The sequence below is a fragment of the Amblyomma mixtum genome, chromosome 2 (assembly GCF_055824585.1).
Source record: "Amblyomma mixtum isolate Tamu chromosome 2, ASM5582458v1, whole genome shotgun sequence".
Classification (NCBI taxonomy): Eukaryota; Metazoa; Arthropoda; class Arachnida; order Ixodida; family Ixodidae; genus Amblyomma; species Amblyomma mixtum.
In genome coordinates this window covers 197,871,940-197,891,289 of record NC_143013.1, presented here as the reverse complement: position 1 = coordinate 197,891,289, position 19,350 = coordinate 197,871,940, and the positions used below count along the sequence as shown (strand labels likewise).

Below are 19,350 nucleotides of genomic sequence, written 5' to 3'. Positions count from 1 at the left end.
ACTAAGAAGTGTGTACGCGTCACCTTTTCGAGGAAGTGCTCCTGCCCTTCCTATATATACATTATAATCCATGCGACCCTGAAAAAAAGAACAGAATTATAAATACTTAGGCGTTTATCTTACTGCTGACCTGAGATGGTCAAAACATGTTAATTACATCGTAAAGAAAGCTGCTGGTATATTAGGTTTGTTAAGAACAAATTTCAGCCATCTTCCACAGCATCTCAAAGAACAGCTCATTTATATTTTACTCGCGTCCGCACGGTACTCGAATATGCATCAGTGTGCTGGGACCCGCACACACAAGAATTTATTGATAAATCGGAAAACAAATTCAAAATTGGGCTGTCCGCTTCGTCCTTAAAAATAAGCCCAGGACACTCAATATCTCAGAAACCAAAAGGAATCTTCAGTCGCTATACCTTAAAATTCGAAGAAGAAATTTGAGATTAAAATTCTTACACAACATTTTCTATTCCAAGACTTGTATAGACGGAATCAAATATTTGAAGCCGCCTTTCTATGTCTCCAAGCGAAGGGTCCACAATTTAGATCTTTATGAATTTCCTTTTAAAGTTGATGTACTCCGATATTCGTTTTTTCTTCTAGAATGCTTTGCCGCCACATATTGTTAATGTTCTACCTAATGAAGTGCCCCCCTACTGTAATGCTGAAAGGCGATGGAGGTACCAAATAAATAAATGAACAAATGACGTGCTTAAGCTTTAGAATAAATCTCTCGGATTGAGACCATGCACTGATAAAGCTGTTTCGTTTGATGAATAGGAATTCGTCAAGCAGGTCGAAACGCCGAAGCACTGTAACCCACGATTAGTAACGTGCAATATCACAGTATCACTGCTAACGGTATGCGCGAATAGGTGGTGGTTTTATTTACTGATTATTAATGGTTAAATTGGATAAGAGCGACTGGCATGTTCGTGCATAGCAAATGTACCTCACTGTTCTCAGCTCCTTTGAAGTGGAAAATAACTTTCACATTAAAGAGCAATCAAGTCAAGTCAAATCAACTTTATTCCAGACATGTAAAGAAAATCACATGGCTGAGGAGGAGGGGGAAAAAGCCGCAATATTGCGGCTTGACAACGTTCCCTTCCCCCAAACTACATCGGCAGCAGGGATAATGAAAGCGTGTAAAGCATACATACAAACATACAAAGCACTTAATTCACAATTTGAACATAACAAAAAAGAAATCGAAAAAATAAGAATGTACGGCTTATCCGCAACCGGAAAAGCAATGAACATAATATATCTTACATGACATACAAAAAGAAAAGGCATTTGAAAGCAAACACATTCCAACACAAAGAGAAATCAAGGCATCGCAAAGGCAAGGCTAGCAAATATAAAAAAAGTTTTCATCTATTGGTTCGAAGGTAAACGAACAGAAGAGCTGGGTAGGCGAAATTGATTAAGCAAAGTAGGTAAGGCGTAATTTAGTGTCTGAAATCCGTAATTAATGCGAGGACGTGGTACATATCAAACTTCATGATGGCGAGTTAGATGAGAGTGTGTATTTTCGCGTTGATTGATAGTTTCTTCTAAGAACGGCATTCGACGTTCGGACAAGGATTTGTACAGTTGGAGGAGGCGAAAATCATAAAACGAGGAAACTTTAATTATATTATATTTTGAGTATAAAGGCCCAGAAGACGAAAAAAAAGGCACATTTGCTATTGCTTTAAGCGCGGTTTTTAGTACCGTTAACAGCTTGTTTCTATTCGTGGCTGTAGTGCTGCCCCAGATTAATTTACAATATTTTATATTGGATTCGAACAGTGCGATATACAAAAGAAGCTTGGTTCTCTCAGTTAGCATATATTGCAGTTTTCTAAGAATTCCGACTGTACGAGACAACTTGGTCTGTAGATGCTCAATATGAGCATCCCACAGCATGTATTCATTAAAGTAAACACCCAGGGATTTGACTACCTTAGTTATTTCTATGTCATTCACCCCCAATCTCAGAGGATTTTCTATATTATAATTCGTGTTTTTGGCTCTGAAAAATACAGCTTTTGTTTTGCTTGAGTTAACTAAGAGAATTTTTGATAGACCACAGATGCAGTTTATCCAAGACTTCATTTCCTTTTGCCACTAAGCCATTTACGTCTGAGCCAGTTAAAAAGAAAGTGGTGTCGTCTGCATACATTACATATTCAACTTCTTTATCTATATTTATTAGATCGTTAATATATATATTGAATAGCAGCGGACCCAGTAAGCTTCCCTGGGGAACTCCATGTTTAAGAGGCCTGTAAGCAGAGTGAAAATTATCAGCAGTGACAAACTGTTCGCGGTTACTGAGGTAATTGGAAATTAAATTAAGCATCTTATCCCTAATACCAATCATCACATTCAGCAGTATGACACAATGCTACAACGAAGAGACGAAACTTGAGCTACTGAAGGCAGCAAAAGGCTTTCAGTCGCCATTAGGAAGTAGAGTGCCTTAATATACCTCCTTGAAAAAAAAGGGGGGGGGGGGGGGACAGCGAGTTCGAGCCTGACTGAATTGAGGAATGCCCCCTTCTTCCTGTACTCGCCGCCCCACACGACAATATTTGTTTTCTCCGAACAACACAGCAGAATTGCCCAAAGTGCGCGTAAAAGACGACACACACTATTTGTGTCCCCTTGATGCCTATCAACGCGCAGTCGGCAGCATACAGCCGCTCTAAATGAGACAGCTAAGACTGCCAGGTTTGCACCGATTTTTTCCCTGTCGCACCCGGTTCCTCTTGAGTCAATATAATCAGCTGAACTGCACAGTTGCAGGGTGTCATGATACCGTCAAGTAAGCTAACAAGACAGGCACGATTGCCCCGGACAACGGCCACGACAACCCCGGCAGCAGCGTCGATGTCGCTGCTTAATGTGCTTCTGGTCCGCTGCCTCCCTGCGATCCTGGGGAGGAACGGCCCCGCCGCACACGGTAGCTGAGCCTGAGAGGGTCGGGCACCACGTTGCGGTTGTCCTGGAGGATCATGTCGGCCGCCTTTTCGGCCATCATGATGACAGGAGCGTTAAGGTGGCCAGTCACCATCTCCGGAATGGTAGAAGTGTCCACGACGCGGAGGTTAGTCACACCGGCGCGTACCCTGCACGTAAAACCAATAAAGAAATTTTAGTGGAGGAACGGAGGCCCTGTGCCCTTTTCTCTACACAGTTCTCTATAACTTTCGCTTCCTGTTGGCATGTGACAAAGAGAATGTGCGCTGGGCAATATGGGCTCGCAGTAGCTGCTAAAAACTACCATTGGCGTCCGTCACCGCGCGGCCCCTCAAGAAGAAATATCTCACCCACAGATCATGTGAGATGCAGCTATGGTATCAGTGTAGCACTAAAAAAACCGATGCTTCTTGTCGTATAATGCCATAAAGGCAAACATGTAATAGGTCGTCTCTCGTTACCACAGTTGTGTGCCCACAACGCTCAGGGGCTATGCCTATAGGCGGCCGCCAGACCACATTCTGAGCTCAATCGAGGACTCGAAAGCAGAACCGCCACCATGCTAAGGGGCCTCGCAACCGGACGCCTGTCAGTCTCCACGGACGCGCCGAGCTGGCCATTGCAACTTGGCCGTGTAAGCTCTACACAAGCTTCAGAAATGAAATGTTCTCCAATAGCAATTACAGTCCGGCCGCACAGGTGGAATGAAAAAAGGGACGCACAGACGTCTAACATCTTTCCAGCGAAAGGAAAATTCGTTCCGGTCCGGTGGTCTAGCTTGAAGCTATTACAAGAGGCAAGTGGATTAGTAGAGCAAGTCTGGAGTGTTTCTGCTGTTTATAACAGGAAGGACAAGAAGAGGAAAGTGAGTTGTAAGTCTCAAAGCAAGTAAAGGCCATCATTCGTTATGACTGCACAATTTATTATAGAAAGCTCACCACGCCTGCATGATCTAACGCTCCTTACCCTCCCTTGTTCACGTACTCTACGACGCCATATTTAATAACCCAACACTGCCACCGATACGCTGCAGGGGTATTCTGCCAGCGCCCGCCAGGCGCCTCTACACTTACACTAACAACAGGCGCACGAATCGTTCTTTGCCCATGTATTAAGAGCTCTGTCCTTGCTCTCGTTAGCACTAAAGGCTATAAATTCCGTGCCTTGTCTACCAGTGTGATTACCGTTGGATTATAAGACGCGAAAGCTCGTTTAGAAAGTTTATAATGCCTTACGAAGTTGGTGTCCCACGTCAACAGCGAGGAAGAACAGCGTAGCAATGCACAATACTTAGCAATTGACGGTTGTTGCCTCTCAGCGCATTTAACGAAACAGCTGCGGCCACAGTGGCTGAACCTTTTGATGAATATTGTCACGTTGTAGTGACGGCATTCCAACAGTCAGAAAGACACCATAGAGAAAGATATTGGTAAAGAGCGGACACTCCCATAGGGCCCAGCGGATGGATGGATGGATAGGAGCGCCCTCTTTGAAACGGGGTGGTGGCAATTGCCACCATGCTCAGCTTTTCTTTATTTATTATTTTTTTTGTTTACTGTGTTGGCAATTCTCATTAAGATTCTCCATCAACTTTGCCTACGGTTTCCTACTATTCTAACCTTATTCCACATCTCTGCTTTTCAGCCACCAATCCTCCAATCGCTTTTTGCTGACTTCCACTGCAGATTTATTTACATGACCATTGTTATATTTAAACCCTAGGGCCTCAGAAAGAGTGACTGTGCCTGCATCGACATCCGGATGGATACCATCACATTTGATTATGAGGTGTTCAATTGTTTCCACAGATCTACCACACACTGCACATGTGTCATCTTCTTCGTTAAATTTCTTTTTGTAGCTGCGCGTTCTAAGACACCCTGATCTAGCTTCAAAAAGTAGGGCACTGCCTCTTGAGTTATCATAGAAAAATTCTTTTCTGATCTGCCTTTTCCAGAATCGATATAGTTCTACACTATGTTTCTTTTCCATTGAATTCATCCAATTTTTAACTTCCGCGTTTTTGACCTGTCGTTTAATGCTCTTTCTTTCTCCGTCCTCATGACCGGCATACTTACTGGTTAGTTTTCTAGTTCTTTTCCGCCACAGTGAGTCAACGTTCTTTCTGTATAAATATTTAAATACCTTAGCTGCCCATCTGTTATCGTCCAATTTCCTCAGGCGTTCTTCATATAGTATTTTACTCTTAGCTTCCCGTGCCTCGAACGATGCCCAGCCCATATCTCCTTGTACTGCCTCGTTTGTGGTTTTGCCGTGGGCACCTAGTGCTAATCTTCCAACAGCTCTCTGATTTACGTCTAATCTCGACTGAACTTCTGCCCTTAAGCACAGAACCGCATTGCCGAAAGTAAGTCCCGGCACCATTATTCCTTTCCAAATACCTCTTAGTACTTCATATTTGTTGTACCCCCATAATGCCCTATGTTTCATTATCCCGGCGTCTCTTCGTCCTTTTGCCCTAAGAGCCTGTTCATGCTTTTCCGTGTATATCTGCCCTTCGTTTAGCCATATCCCGAGGTATTTGTATTCGGCCACTTTGGGTATTTCGTGGCCTTGTATTGTAAGCACCTGATCAGTTGTATCGTTAAAAATCATCACACCTGATTTAGTTGCGCTAAAACTGAATCCTAGAGCGTCTCCTTTGTCTCCACAGCAATTAACCAAAGTTTGTAAATCTTCCTGGCTATCTGCTAACAGTACAATATCGTCCGCATACATTAAACCCGGGAGTCGCTGCTCAACTACATTTCCGCCTAATCTGTACGATAGATTATAACCCAGATTACTTTCTTCTAGCCTTCTTTCCATATTTATCACGTAAAGCATGAACAGCAGCGGTGATAGAGGGCAACCTTGCCTTAATCCTTTGTGCACCCCTACAGTTGTGGTACTTTTTTTTCCCTTCCCATGTAATTTCAACTTCATTATCTCGGTAGATTTCCTGTAGAAAATCAATTACCTCATCACCAATACCTAAATCTTTCAATATGCTCCACAGGAGTTCCCTGTTCACGTTATCGTATGCACCGCTTATGTCTAGAAAGGCTATAAACAGAGGTCTATTTTCCGCCTTAGCTATTTCTATGCATTGGGTAAGCATGAACAGGCTATCATCTAACCGCCTACCCCTTCTGAACCCATTCTGAAGTTCTCCGAGTATCCGATTACCTTCTACCCATGCCTGCATTTTTAATTTCACCGCCTGCATTGCCAGCCTGTACATAACAGATGTTATCGTAATCGGACGGAAGGATTTTATGTTCATCTTATCTCCTTTCCCTTTATAAATCAAATTCATTTTACTCTGTCTCCAGCTGTGCGGAATTTGCTTATTTGTTATGGCTGCCTCCAATGCTTTTATCAGCGCGTCCTTGCTTCTTGGGCCAAGTTCATTAATCAGCTTAATTGGAATTTCGTCTATCCCTGCGGATGTGGTTTTAGGAATATTCGCTTCCGCCTTTTCCCAGTTAAGACTAGTCAGTTCTAAGCTGTTCTCTTTTGTGCTGTCCTGTGTTGCCGCCTCACTTGGGGAGATTCCCCCATTGGCGTCGCTAAAAGACGCAGCTATAAATGACGTAATGTAGTCCACAGCATCGTCTCCCTCCAAACATTTTCCCTCAGCATCTATAATCTGTTCCTGCTTTCTTTGATTTGTTTTTCCCAACCAGCTTATATGGTTCCAGAATTTTCTTGGCCCCCCTTTATTTGCCTCGCGAACTTCAGCCAGCCATTTATCAGAGGACTGCTTTATTTTAGCCTGGACTAGGACCTGAACTTGCTGTTTCTTTTGTCGATAAGATTCCCATTTTTTTCCTATTTCCTCTACAGATAACTGCGCCCTCTTTGCTTCTCTGTGTTCCCTTGAAGCCACCCGTCGTTGTTCGATGGCCTCCTTAATTTCCATATTCCACCAGCTTCGTGGCTTCCTCTTTCCTCTCCAGCGGTTAACTCCTTTCACTTGTTTCATTTTTGTAGCGATGAGCAGTTCCAACTGATTATAATCCCAATTTTCCATGTGGCGTTTCTCAATTACTTCTTCTATATCGGCTGATATTAGCGCTATTTGTTCATCATTTAATTTTGCGTTGTCTTTTGGACTTCGTTGCATTTCTCTTTTGACTAGGGCTCCCAACTGTAGACTAATACGTTTATGATCACTTCCTAGGCTGTCCTTCCCCTCTTCGTCTATTTCCATTATTGCGAGCTTGCTATAGATGCCCTGCGACATTAGACGGTAGTCAATGGTTGTTTGCCTGTTACGGGATTCCCACGTGATTTGTCCCTCACATTTAGTTTCTCTATTGACAATAACTAAGTTGTGCCGCTCACACAAGTCTAGCATTAACTTCCCGTTACAATCTGTGTATCCATCCAGATCCTCGATGTGGCCGTTCATGTCTCCAAGCAAAATAATATCGACACCGTCTCCAATCTGCTTTATATCGTCATTGAGGCACTTAACTAGATCCTTGTTTTCTTGCCTGCATTTGTCCCCGGTCCCTAAATAAACTACCCCTAGCCATGTCCTTTTGCCAGCAATTGTACCTGATACCCAGACATGTTCTTTGCAAGTTGATTTTATTCTTTGCCAATTTGTTCCTTGATGTATCAGCATACCTACTCCTCCTCCCTTCTTCTCCGTTGTTGTTCTGTTGCACCCTTCCCAGACATAGCCATCGATGAAAGGTGGATCTTCTAGATCCCTCAGATGTGTCTCGCATAGAGCGTACACACCTACTGATTCGTCCTTTAACTGCTGTTCTATTTCTAGCCATTTCGCTCTCTTTCTACCCCCTTGCATGTTTATGTAACTGATCCTGGCGTTAAATTTCTTTTTCGTAGTTTTCTTTCTGGGCCTCCTAGTGGCCATTTTGTTGGGATCAGCCGCCATTGTTACATTTACATCGCTTCTACCTACACCTACGCCCTGAGCCACCGTGGACCCCCTAAAAAAGCTACCGCTCGGCCTCCCAGGCGCCTGCCTATCTCTTCTCCTACCCTTCCACTGAAATGGATGCCATCTCGTCCAAAGTCTCTGCCCGAACCTGCCCTGTGCACTTCCTTGTTTATTTCTACCACCTCAAAGCCTTTCTCGAGGCCTAACTGCCTTATCTCGCGATTAAGATTCACAACGTCTTTAGCAACCTCTGCATTCCTTCCTTGTACCTCCGGCACTGTACACACCACGATCTGCGCTTGCTGTGCTATCGCCCTTATACCGTCAACTCCCTCAGCTAATGTTTTCCCTACTTGTGCGGCGTTACCATTCAGGACATCATTTAGCCCCGCCGCTACCACTACCAAGTTACGCCTTGCAGCCTTCTCGGAAAGTTCACTTTTAGTCGCTGTCAGGACATCGTCCATTGTCTTTCCTGGAAACACCCCGACTGCTACCCGCCTATCACCCTTCACCCGGTCCAGAATAGCTCTTTTGCAGCGCCCCATGTTTGAGTCACCAGCGATAAGCACTAGGGTACTCTGCCACTCCCTCCTAACTTCCGGATCTCGCTGCCTCTTATCAGCGACTGTGCCCTCATTTCCTGGAAATAGCTCGGACCCCTTCTCAGTACCGCCTCTCGAATTCCCAGCTGCCACCTGTGCATAGCTGTTCCTGCCTGAACATGTCTGACCTACTGGCCCCTCGCTGTCCATGCCAGTGCAAGCCCCATCCACGTGGCTGGCGCTGGAATGCCCGCCATTGTGGCTTCCAATGGCGGTGTCCGCCGTTTTTGACTCGATCTGAGATAGCTGTACTTGAAGCTTACGCTTCTCTGCCCTCTCTATCTGTAACTCTGTTTCTAGAGCATCCATCCTTAGCACTAGTTCGCTGTTCGCCTGTTCAGCCCTGTCCAGGCGTGCACCTAATACGCAGAATTTGCACATAAAATCTGCGCCTTCGGCCTCCTCCACTGAATCGAACCGCGTTTCTTTTAAATTCACCGATTCCTCACACTCCATACATCTAACCTTCAGTAGCTTAACCATCGTAGCAACACTCGATTATTGCTTGCACCAAATGCCCAGATATCTACACGCTCAAGACGAAAACACTTGAAAACACGTGCAAAATTAAAATAAAAGTGTGGCTACCGCAAATGCCGATCAATCACTTGGAAAAAAATAGCTATCGCTCTAAAAGTTAACGCACAAAAAAAAAAAACACTGAGACAACTGTCGGCCAAATAGTCCCGGCCGAAATTAGGTCACTGACCTAAATTCTATTCCTTAACCTGCACTTCCCCTAACAGCCTAAAAAACTAAACGCACTTTTAAAACTATTACAGGAAAGTACTCATCTATTTTACGCAGTCGCTCTCGCAGTCTGTCCGGTCCCGGTCTGCACGCGTGATCCGAAGAGCACCAAAAACGCACGTCCGCACAGCACGGCTGTCAACTGTCAACTCATGTCAACTGTCAGCGGCCCATTTGACTGCAGCGCACCAAGCGGGCGGAGTCTCATAACATCCGGTTTCGGTTTCAACGCGCGCAGTTTGAATGGCAGCATGCGCTGCGCCTCGCTGCCTGGGACGACTTCCGGTTCCGGTTTCAGGGGCGCGCGGTTTGAATGTTCGCATACGCCGCGCCCCGCTGCGCCGTTGGCAGCGTATAATTAAATAGATTTCGAGTGCTTTTGACCAGCCATGAACGCAGCTGCATCACAGCCTTTGCCAAATATTAGCACTCCACAAAAGACCAGGTTTTGAGTGAAATGAGAACATTTATTTTGTGCAACATAAACAAAGCCGTGGGATGCGGAAGATGGTTCCTGGCCTCCTGCTCAAGGTGATCCTGTTGCGGCACCACGGAACACAGCAGGTGTTGCCGACGGGTGGCATCACCTGAAAAATTCGCAAGTATGGACATTCTCAGTCTCCTTATATTGTAACTCTGTAAACAGTGAAAAGGTGCGAAAGCGGCGAGGGAACGAAATTACGAGCAGAGTAAACATGTTTTTGCGAAACTCGCGTGCTGAACGTCCTTGCGCAAAGTACAATACACATACCCTACTACACGGCAGATACCAGTCAGCTTTTTGCAAGCATTTCTACATTCCCCGACGTTATTGTCTACCTTCTAAAACCTAGGTGGACAGCAGAGCACGCGGTTTGTTCGAGAATATTTCGTACAAAGACGGCCACAACACGGACTACGAACCAGAAGTACACAATGTGTTAGGAGCACTGAGAAATACACGGGTGCAACGTATGTCTTAAGAAGCATAGCAAATTAAACTATCGGCTTAACATTTCTTGGTTTTCAAGCTCTTTAGAGTTTAGAAAGCCCGACGCGTTGCCTTTTTTTCCCGGTTTTCAAAAGCGGATCCCTGTGTTGTCAATGCACGGGCGAAATGTGCGTTTCCACGAGCGCAGATAATGGACTCTTTCACACGTACATACATACATACGTACTACAAGAGTAAGGTTTTTGAGCTTTTCGTGCGTCATCTTTTTTTTTCCACCAGTCTTGAAAACTACGGTCCCGTACTTGCTGCGCGGGAACGGTCGTCTTCGCCGTTCGCCCACTTTCAAAAAAGTACATTTTAAGCTTACACCGACAAATGTCACCCATAAGAAGTTACATATTGTCGGGGGCCATACAAAAACGTGACGTCCCGATAAAGCGCGAAACCAAGCAGAACTAACCGCTAGGCACAGCGCGTCGGGCCACAGGCCGTGGACAGGATTTTTTTTTTGTTTCTACGCACCGACCGGCGAGGCTGCATCATGCAGCATCATTCCTCCCGCCGCTCCCGCCACGGCGTAGCATGACACAGCGTGCGCGCGCCCTTCACAACTGAGCCGGCGTACTAAGCTAGAGTGCTCGAAATGCAGCGTAATTTTGCATAAAGTGCTTGAAATGTAGCGCACTTTTGCAAAAACAAAACATTCCTTTCTTGACGTTGTCACAAACTGCAAGAATGCCGTGAACAACAGCCGGCTGGCCACAGAGCGAGCGCGGCGCTTCACGAACTGTGGACAGGCAACGGCGGCCGGCGCGGCCGCCTAAATTGCATGCAATACAGCGTACTTCCACAAATAAACATTTCTCACCTTGCCGCCGTCATAAACAGGAGGAGTTCTGCGTCGAAGGGCAAGAGAGACGAAAAAATTTGCGGTCTGCCCGCACGAGCAAATACGCCGCACGCTTTCACGCGCACAAAACAGCCCCCACGATGCTCCGTTGTCTGCCACTCGGATGGGTCTGAGCCGCCGCGCCGGCTACCCGCCCGCGCGCGCGTTTAGAGACTGGTGGCGCCATCCTGGAGTTGGAAGATTATCTAGTGGAGGAGGAGGATTGCGCGTCATTTCCTGGGGCCAGATTTCGCCGAGTGTCCGCTCTTTACCAATATCTTTCTCTATGAAGACACCAGCAAGACTTGCAAACGAAGCTATTTATTTGGGCTGACTTGCGCCCGCAAAAGAACTGAATCACTCGGCGGCGGCGTAAGCAACAAACGTGCTCGTCGGTCGTCGAACCGTCGAACTACAAATGCCCGCCGCTCACGGCATCGCTCAATTTAAAGCCGGCAAGGAAGCTTCGAGATAACAGGTGAAGATTTTCTACCGTAATCTGGAAACACGTGGATGCAGGTATTCATGGCTAAGATCAATCGAGATTACTCCGGTCGCCTCTCGCGTCACGAACAAAAATGATAACACCCCTTTCCTGCGGCCTTGCGCGAACGAACGGACACTACAATGATACGTGGCATTACCCCCCTCCCAAAGAAGCATCGTCTCGATGCTTTAAAATGAAAATAAACACGAATAACGCAAACTTCGAGTCCTTTAGCGTTCATAATAGGGTTTAAGGCGTATACGACATGTACGACTTCCGGGCGTGTGCGTCGTCGCTGAGATGCTGTCGGGGAGGACTTCATAGTCCAGGTCACCGATGCGGCGGAGAACCCAATACAGGCCAAAGTAGCGTCGCAGCAACTTTTCACTCAATCCACGGCGGCGAATTGGTGTCCATATCCAAACACGATCACCTGGCTTGTAATGCGTGTCTCGTCGGCGCAGATTGTAGCGTCGGGCGTCGGTGTGCTGCTGGTATTTTATGCGAAGCCGCGCAAGTCTTCGGGCTTCCTCGGCGCGATGAAGGTAGGCGGCGACGTCGAAATTGTCTTCGTCTGAAACGTGCGGGAGCATTGCGTCGAGTATTGTCGCGGGCTTCCTGCCGTATACAAGCTGGAATGGGGTCAACCTGGTTGTCTCCTGGACGGCAGTATTATAGGCGAAGATCACGAAGGGCAGAATGGTGTCCCAAGTCTTGTGTTCGGCGTGGATCTACATGGAAAGCATGTCTACGATAGTTTTGTTCAGACGCTCTGTGAGTCCGTTGGTTTGCGGATGATAGGCTGTTGTCCTCCGATGGCTTGTCTGACTGTGTAAGATGGCTTGTGTCAGCTCCGCTGTGAACGCCGTTCCTCTCTCTGTGATGAGCACTTCGGGGGCGCCGTGTCGCAGGAGAATTCGTTCGACGAAAAATTTTGCGACTTCTGTTGCGGTACCACTAGGCAATGCTTTTGCTTCGGCGTAGCGGGTCATGTAGTCGGTGGCCACGATGATCCACTTGTTACCTGATGATGAAGTCGGAAAGGGGCCGAGGAGGTCCATCCCTATTTGTTGGAAGGGCTTAGTTGGAGGTGTTATGGGGTTCAGGAGTCCGGCTGGTCTAATCGGAGGCGTTTTGCGTCACTGACACTCACGGCACGTTTTCACGTAATGGGAAACGTCGCTAGCTAGCCGCGGCCAATAGTACTTTTCCTGGATGCGGTGCAACGTGCGAGCAATGCCGAGATGCCCTGCAGTCGGCTCATCATGACATGCCTGCATAATTTCTTGCCTTAGATTTTTGGGCACGACAAGAAGATGCACTGTCCTGTTGGGCGCAAAGTTCTTCTTCAGGAGGACATTATTCTGAAAGACGAAGGACGACAGTTGGCGTTTGAACCCTCGGGGAGGCGATGCGGTCTTTCCTCTCAAATAATCAACTAGGCTTTGCAACTCAGGATCCGAGCGCTGCTGCCGCGCGAAACTGCTGGCGCTTACCGGTCCTAAGAAAGCATCGTCGTCTTCCTCTTCCGGTGCTGCGTCTACGGGGGCTCGCGATAAGCAGTCTGCATCGGAATGCTTGCGGCCATATTTGTAGACTACAGTTATGTCGAATTCTTGAAGACGCAGCACCGGAAGAGGAAGACGACGATGCTTTTCCTTTGTATACACATTATCTTGATTTCAGCTTGAACTTTTACTATGTAGCGCATTCTTCAACATAAATTTTTGCCTTCCTCAGCCACTTCTGACATGAAGACTACGGATTAAACAGCTCATGTTAAAATATTTTGAGTAGGCCTGAAAATTTACAACGTTGCCATCGATAGGCACCTCATAATTCTCACATATGGCGCCCTACGCTTTTAGTCCGCCACTGCAGCTTTGTCAGTGGTCAGTGCCGCACGAGTCATTCTCTGTGACGTCAGTGATGGCAATATGCTAGGAATTAAATTGAAAGCAGTAACGTGGACAGGCCTAACAGATGGGAGATGGTGCTCGTTAAGTTAGCAGCCTAAGGCGCCGGTGGCTCGTTTCCCCTTTCGCCGAGAATGGCCATGTCCGTGGGAAGTCAAGAGGGTTTAAGAATAATGACAGCGCGTCGCGCGCTTCGGACGCTGTCCACGGCCGTGGGAAATGGGGAGTGAGGCCGCGAACGGCCTTATATGGGTCGCAAAGGGCCGACGACCTTTTTCCGTTGAGGAGGGACATGGTCTCAAGTGGGTGGGTCACTGGGGTCGGCGACTTCTCAAACCGCCCGACTGTCCAGCTAAGCGCTAAGCTAAGTGACAGTAAGGCAGATTGGGGGGGCGACCCGATGGGTTGCAGGTGTAGCGAGATGCACTAGGGAAACCGCGCGCCCTGCATGATCCAGGAAGTGCGGGGTCGTCTGAGTCGGAGTCTGGCGAGCCATGGGCTCCGCCCTTTTTGTTTGTCGTGCCATCGCACTTCTATTGGTCGAAATTGGGCGAGAGCAAATTTAGTAACGTTCCGCCCAATTATCGATAGGTTTAAAACTACCCGCAAAGAGTTGGAGGAGGAACGCGCCTAGCCTTAGTCTCGGCTGCTTTTTTTTCATTTCATTTATTGCTTTTGTTTGGCCAGTACAGGGACTGCAAACAAGGGAGAGCAAGCTAAAGGCGCCTAGTAGCGCCTGACAGAGGCCTGCCCTCCCCATGTAAAAAAAAAAACAAAGTGGCACTTGGCAATGGTACAAAATTTCCATAAGTAACAGAAACTAGAAAAGCAGCGGATATATTGACTACGAAACAGATCGGTCATGCATAGAGCTAAGCACAACAAAACTAAGAGCAAAACATAGCAAAGACAAAAACTGATTAGGTAAAAACACACCACAACTTGCTATAACAAATATATTCATGAACAGTTTTCTTAAATCTGACCTCCGACATATTTTGTGGTGACAATTCTGTTAAGTATGGATAGGTGTTTAATGTATGAGGAATTATGTGAGTTAGTTTTTGGAATCCATAGTTTGTACGGGATTTTGATGCATGGTATTGAGGGTGCCTAAGACTGTATGCTGTTTGGGCAATTAAATATGTGCTCTCAAAAGTCTGCCAGTTTCCCTTCAAAGGTTTCTGACATAAACAGCAAGCTTCTTGGGGTAAGCGGCCGTGATGGTTAGCAGTCTATGGTTGAGGAAGGAAGGACCCGTGCTCTCACTGTAATGTAAATTATCAATCGCTTGTACAGCTCTTTTTTGTAAAGTCAGTACTTTCACAAGATTGGTTGAGGTAGTCGTTCCCCGGATCAACAAACAATATTGTACATGCGAAAAGACTAGAGAGAAATAAATTTGTAGTTTGAATTTTCGAGGCAGTATTGTGGGAAATTTATTTAGGATACCAACAGAGCGAGCCATTTTAGTGCAAACGTAGTTTACATGATCTGCCCAGAGTAAATGTTCTTCAAAAATGACTCCAAGGAACATTGTAGAGCTGACACGAGTTATCGGAGCTTGTTCGAAGTGAATTTGGAAGTTGTTCGGAACTTCCTTATTTTTGACTCTAAACAGTATGTACTTTGTTTTCCTGACATTAAGTTCTAACCTATTTGATTTTAACCAAACAGACAATTGGGATAACCAACTATTGGCGACTGCTTGCAAAATATTACTATCTTGCCCTGAAAAAAATATGTTAGTATCGTCTGCATAGATTATAATGTTGTCTGCTGGACGAAGGTTGACGATATCATTAATATATAATAAGGTTTGGTTTTGTGGGGTTTAACGTCCCAAAGCGACTAAGGCTATGAGAGACGCCGTAGTGGAGGGCTCCGGAAATTTCGACCACCTGGAGTTCTTTAACGTGCACTGACATCGCACAGCACACGGGCCTCTAGAATTTCTCCTCCAAAGAAATTCTAGCCGCCGCGGCCGGGATCGAACCCGCGTCTTTTGGGCCAGCAGCCGAGCACTATAGCCACTGAGCCACCGCGGCGGCTAATATAATATATAATAAGAATAACGTTGGTCCTAGAACGGAGCCCTGTGGCACACCAGACACATTCTGACCGATCCCAGATGAAATACCGTTAATGATAGTTGTTTGAGATCGGTTGTCAAGGTAGTTAGCAAATAAGGTTAAAGGAACGCCGCGTATTCCATAACACTGCATTTTTTCGAGCAATATTTTATGGTTAACCGAGTCAAACGCTTTCCTCATATCAAGGAATATGCCAGCTGTTAGCAGTTTATTTTTTATGTTTTCTATTAGCTTTTCTTTGATTTCCAGTAAGGCGGCCTCAGTTGTTTTGTTTTTTTGAAATCCGTACTGTTGCTTGGAGATGACATGGTTTTTGTCGAGGGATAGCAGCAAAGTCGTCTCTCGTCTCCACGTTGTACAATAAAGCGCTGTTCACTGCCCGGAATTCAACTGCAGGTGCTACTTCCCTTGCCTGTCCCGTTCTCTCGGGTGACCAACGATGGGGAGGCCTACCTCATCCTCGGGTCGACCACGGCCCGGTGGTTGCTGCCCATGCGGCAGGTGCCGACCGGGTGGTACGTCGTCTTGGGGAAGGCCAGCGCCAGGCAGGCCCAGTACTCGTCGCTGTACTGCTCGTGCTCCTCGCAACCCGGGAACACCTCGCTCCACACGCGGCCCCCAATCTCGGCGAATGCCTTGGTCTTGGTGATTTTGTGCACGATCTTCAGGCCTACGTGGCGCCAGAGAGAGAAGGACACAGGGAAGCGATGCAAAGACAGCGCTGCTTAGTTGAGAGAAGTGAAATTTTTTCCATCGTGGGCCCCCTCCCTTGAGCGTGGCGTGGCCGTTGTAGTATCAAGTACTTTTGATGAAAAGCACTCTCACACTGCATATTGCAAATAGTATATTGCCTGTGCTTGGTTTTCCCTACTAATGTGTGCGAAATAAATTTGCCCGTTTCTAACCTGTGCTTGGCAGCAACATTCAGAGCTGTCGCATTCTCGAAATTTCTTGCCTGGAGGCAGAACCTCGCGCAGTTCCTTTTAACATATCAGTGAAATGGCATTGTTTATGCATTATTTGTTGTCAGAGGGAACGTTCCTGTCAGATGTGTACTGTATTTTGAATCGTAAAGAAGCCTTTATATTGTGGACCTCATAATATTTTTATCTTTTATGCAACGTGACGGCTAAAATTTTTTTCACTCTCTTAGCAGTACCTTTAACGGTATATTTGCAGAGATTATACATCATTTTCAGCATGACACTGTCATTTGTAGCATATCTTTGTCCTCACCGCATCTCACTCTTTGTGCCAGTTCCGTATCTCCTCCTACATATCAGGACTTTGCACGCATAGTCGACGAAAGTGCCACCAGCTCTTTCCAACTCCCGCACCTTGCTGTACTTGAGCGATATAGCTGCAGTTAAGCGTGGCCCGCATGGAGCGTTTTTCCGGGCGATTCGTCGGCGTCGACGGCACCGGAGCATTTTTTGCCGCCGGAGAGGACGTTTTTGCCAAATCGTCGGGTTCTGTCGAAACAGAAAAAAGCATCGACGCCGCGCCGACGCCGGGAGAGGGCAGCGACAGAGGGCCAATGAGAGCCGGAGCGGGCGTCACGTGACTATGGACGGAGTCACGCCGGCCGAGAGACGCGCTCGCGAGCTCTCTCTGGCACTGTAGCTGCGTCGCTTCTCGGATATCTGCGTCGTGTAACTGCGTCGTGCTTCCCGGAAAGACGGGCGTTTGGCGCTCCGAAGGTACCGAGTTCTAGTTCACTATAGTACCGAGGCTTGGGCTTCGGGTTTCTCGGCCGAAACGGCCGAGCAGCGTGTTGTCTTTCGGAGGTGTCGCTTTTAGCTGGCCGCGCCGTCCCTCAGGTAGCGCCATCTAGTGACAAGGCGCCAAAGCACATCAAAGCTGTCTTGAAGAAATTTTTTATCCGTGATTACTGATAACTACGATGGGTGCATTGCGAGCCTTTTTTCGTTACAAGAAGAAAAACTGCACATTGATGAAAATGTAGCAAGTGACTAAAAGCTAGACAACTGCTTCACCAGGTGTCGTTCTTGCGAGGTAAACACACTGTATTTAGTTAGGCCTAAGAGCTTGAAAATCGCCAAATTATCTGAAAAACAAGGGCTAGTTATCGCTTATACCTCTACGCGTGGGCGAGCTGTGCGAATTAAAAGCGAACCGCTACCATTTGAGCGAGCTATCTCGTCGAAGAATACAGCGGTGACATGCATTTATTCCGAAGTGGGCGAGCAGGGCGCCGCCATCTTGTCAACGTATCCCGTAGCGCGCGCCGCTCGGCTGCTGACCATGCGGGAGTGAATTCGTCGACGCCGGCGCGGGCGTTGGGCGCGCGACGCGATTTCGCGAGTAAAAAACGCTCCATGCGGGCCAGGAGGTGACTGAGTCAGCGGCGGTGGCGGCGACAGCGGCCACCTGCGCCGTGCGTGACGTCGCCCGGTTTCGCGCATGCGCAGAAGTGGCAAATCTGTCCTCCGGCTGACGCGAAGCGCAGTGCTGACTAGCCTAGTGAAGCTTTTCGCTTCAAAATGTGCACCGACTTAGCGCTTAGAGAACGCGCTCAGCAAATAACAATCGCTTGAACTTCGGCCTCTTCTGGCGTTAGCAGGTGCATTAAAAAGGAGGAGGTTCAGGCATCAAATACATGGAATGCCGCAACGCATTTGTAAGGATGCTGTTCCATAACGCCGAAGGAAAAAAAATTGCAGGAAGCCTGTTTCGCCTGCCGTACTCCAAAAATGCAGTACTTTTCGCCATTTCACTGCCACATTAGCTACTGCTGCGAATCGTGGGGCCAAACATACAAAACCTATTAGCTCCCATACATAGACTAACACAGGAGAGCATTGCGGGTAATTGGCGCCATGTGTCTAAAAGCAATGGCTACAGTTATAAGGAGCATCTCGTACTGTCATTTCAATCCATGCCTTATTACAAACTGTATGTATTAGTAAATAATATTATTACTAATACTCCTCTCCCTCTAAGTTTTTTCTTATTTCCATACCGTAACACAATATGGAAATTTCAATTTGCCTGCCTGTCGCAAAGTATACGGGGAACTCTTAGTTCAATGTTCCGGCGCAAAAGTCTGGAACACATTGCCTATTAATGCAAAGCTTGCAAATAACTTTAAGCTCTTCTGCAAGTTTTTCTTTATTAGCAACCAGGAAAGGCCCTGACCCCCACATCCTTTTAACGGTTTGTCGACCTTTGGCAACTTTTCACTCCATCTCCTTATTACTCTGTGCTCTTTTTACCGTTTTTTTGTTTGTTTTCCTATGAAGTGTTACGTCAAGTGCGTATTTTGTTCTGAGCTAATTTTATGCCTGTTTGTTTCTTTTCTTTCTTCTTTATTTTATTTGTTTATTATTACGGCTGCCTGGTGTATTTGCTTAATTTTATTTCGCAGTGGACCAATTAACTAGCCGCGCGGCTGTCTGTCCAAATATTTTTACGCACTGCCTTGTACGTTCGAAATAAGGAATGCTTTGACATTCGACTTGAAAGGTATTTTTTTACGCAGTAGGTATCTTGTCCTCACGGTTGTCGGAACGGAACTCCCATAGAAGGCCATAAAGGCCGGAATACATGGAGCGTTTTTACCGCGGCGCATCGTCGATTTTCGCCCGACGGCGCAGATTTGACGCCCGGCGTCGAGAAAAACGCTCGCCGCCGCCGATCAGGACCGGCTAGATTTTGACGCGCGGCGTCCGGTGAGACCGGAAGCGGCGGCTGAAGCGAGCCAATGGTAGCGCAGAAAGCCCGCTCTTCCGGTTCTCTGCCTGCCGCCGCCAACATGGCCGCCA

The 19,350-nt window shown here is 46.9% G+C and overlaps 2 protein-coding genes and 1 long non-coding RNA gene across 5 annotated transcripts in view; 1 reads left to right on the top strand and 2 right to left on the bottom strand.

Annotated features, from left to right (window-relative positions):
- The window catches only part of LOC149362146 (uncharacterized), a 234,574-nt gene that overhangs the window by 136,627 nt on the left and 78,597 nt on the right, over positions 1 to 19,350 (top strand). The window contains exon 5 of one of the 3 annotated variants that reach the window (XM_089572921.1): positions 15,962 to 16,475. The exons of the other annotated variants lie outside the window; for them this stretch is intronic. The gene's annotated coding sequence lies outside the window, so the exon portion shown is untranslated. Of the gene's footprint in view, positions 1 to 15,961; positions 16,476 to 19,350 lie in introns of those variants that run through there. 3 annotated transcript variants of the gene reach the window in all.
- On the bottom strand, positions 9,703 to 11,311 carry LOC149362149 (uncharacterized). The gene is made up of 2 exons (XR_016288981.1): positions 11,049 to 11,311; positions 9,703 to 9,836 (listed from the first exon to the last, which is right to left on the bottom strand). It is a non-coding gene; the product is annotated as an uncharacterized LOC149362149 (long non-coding RNA).
- Positions 16,015 to 19,350, bottom strand: part of LOC149362147 (glucose dehydrogenase [FAD, quinone]-like) — a 41,346-nt gene continuing 38,010 nt past the window's right edge. Inside the window, exon 10 of the mRNA XM_089568230.1 lies at positions 16,015 to 16,235. Within this exon, the coding sequence (XP_089424356.1) occupies positions 16,015 to 16,235 (221 nt within the window). The remainder of the gene's footprint in view (positions 16,236 to 19,350) is intronic.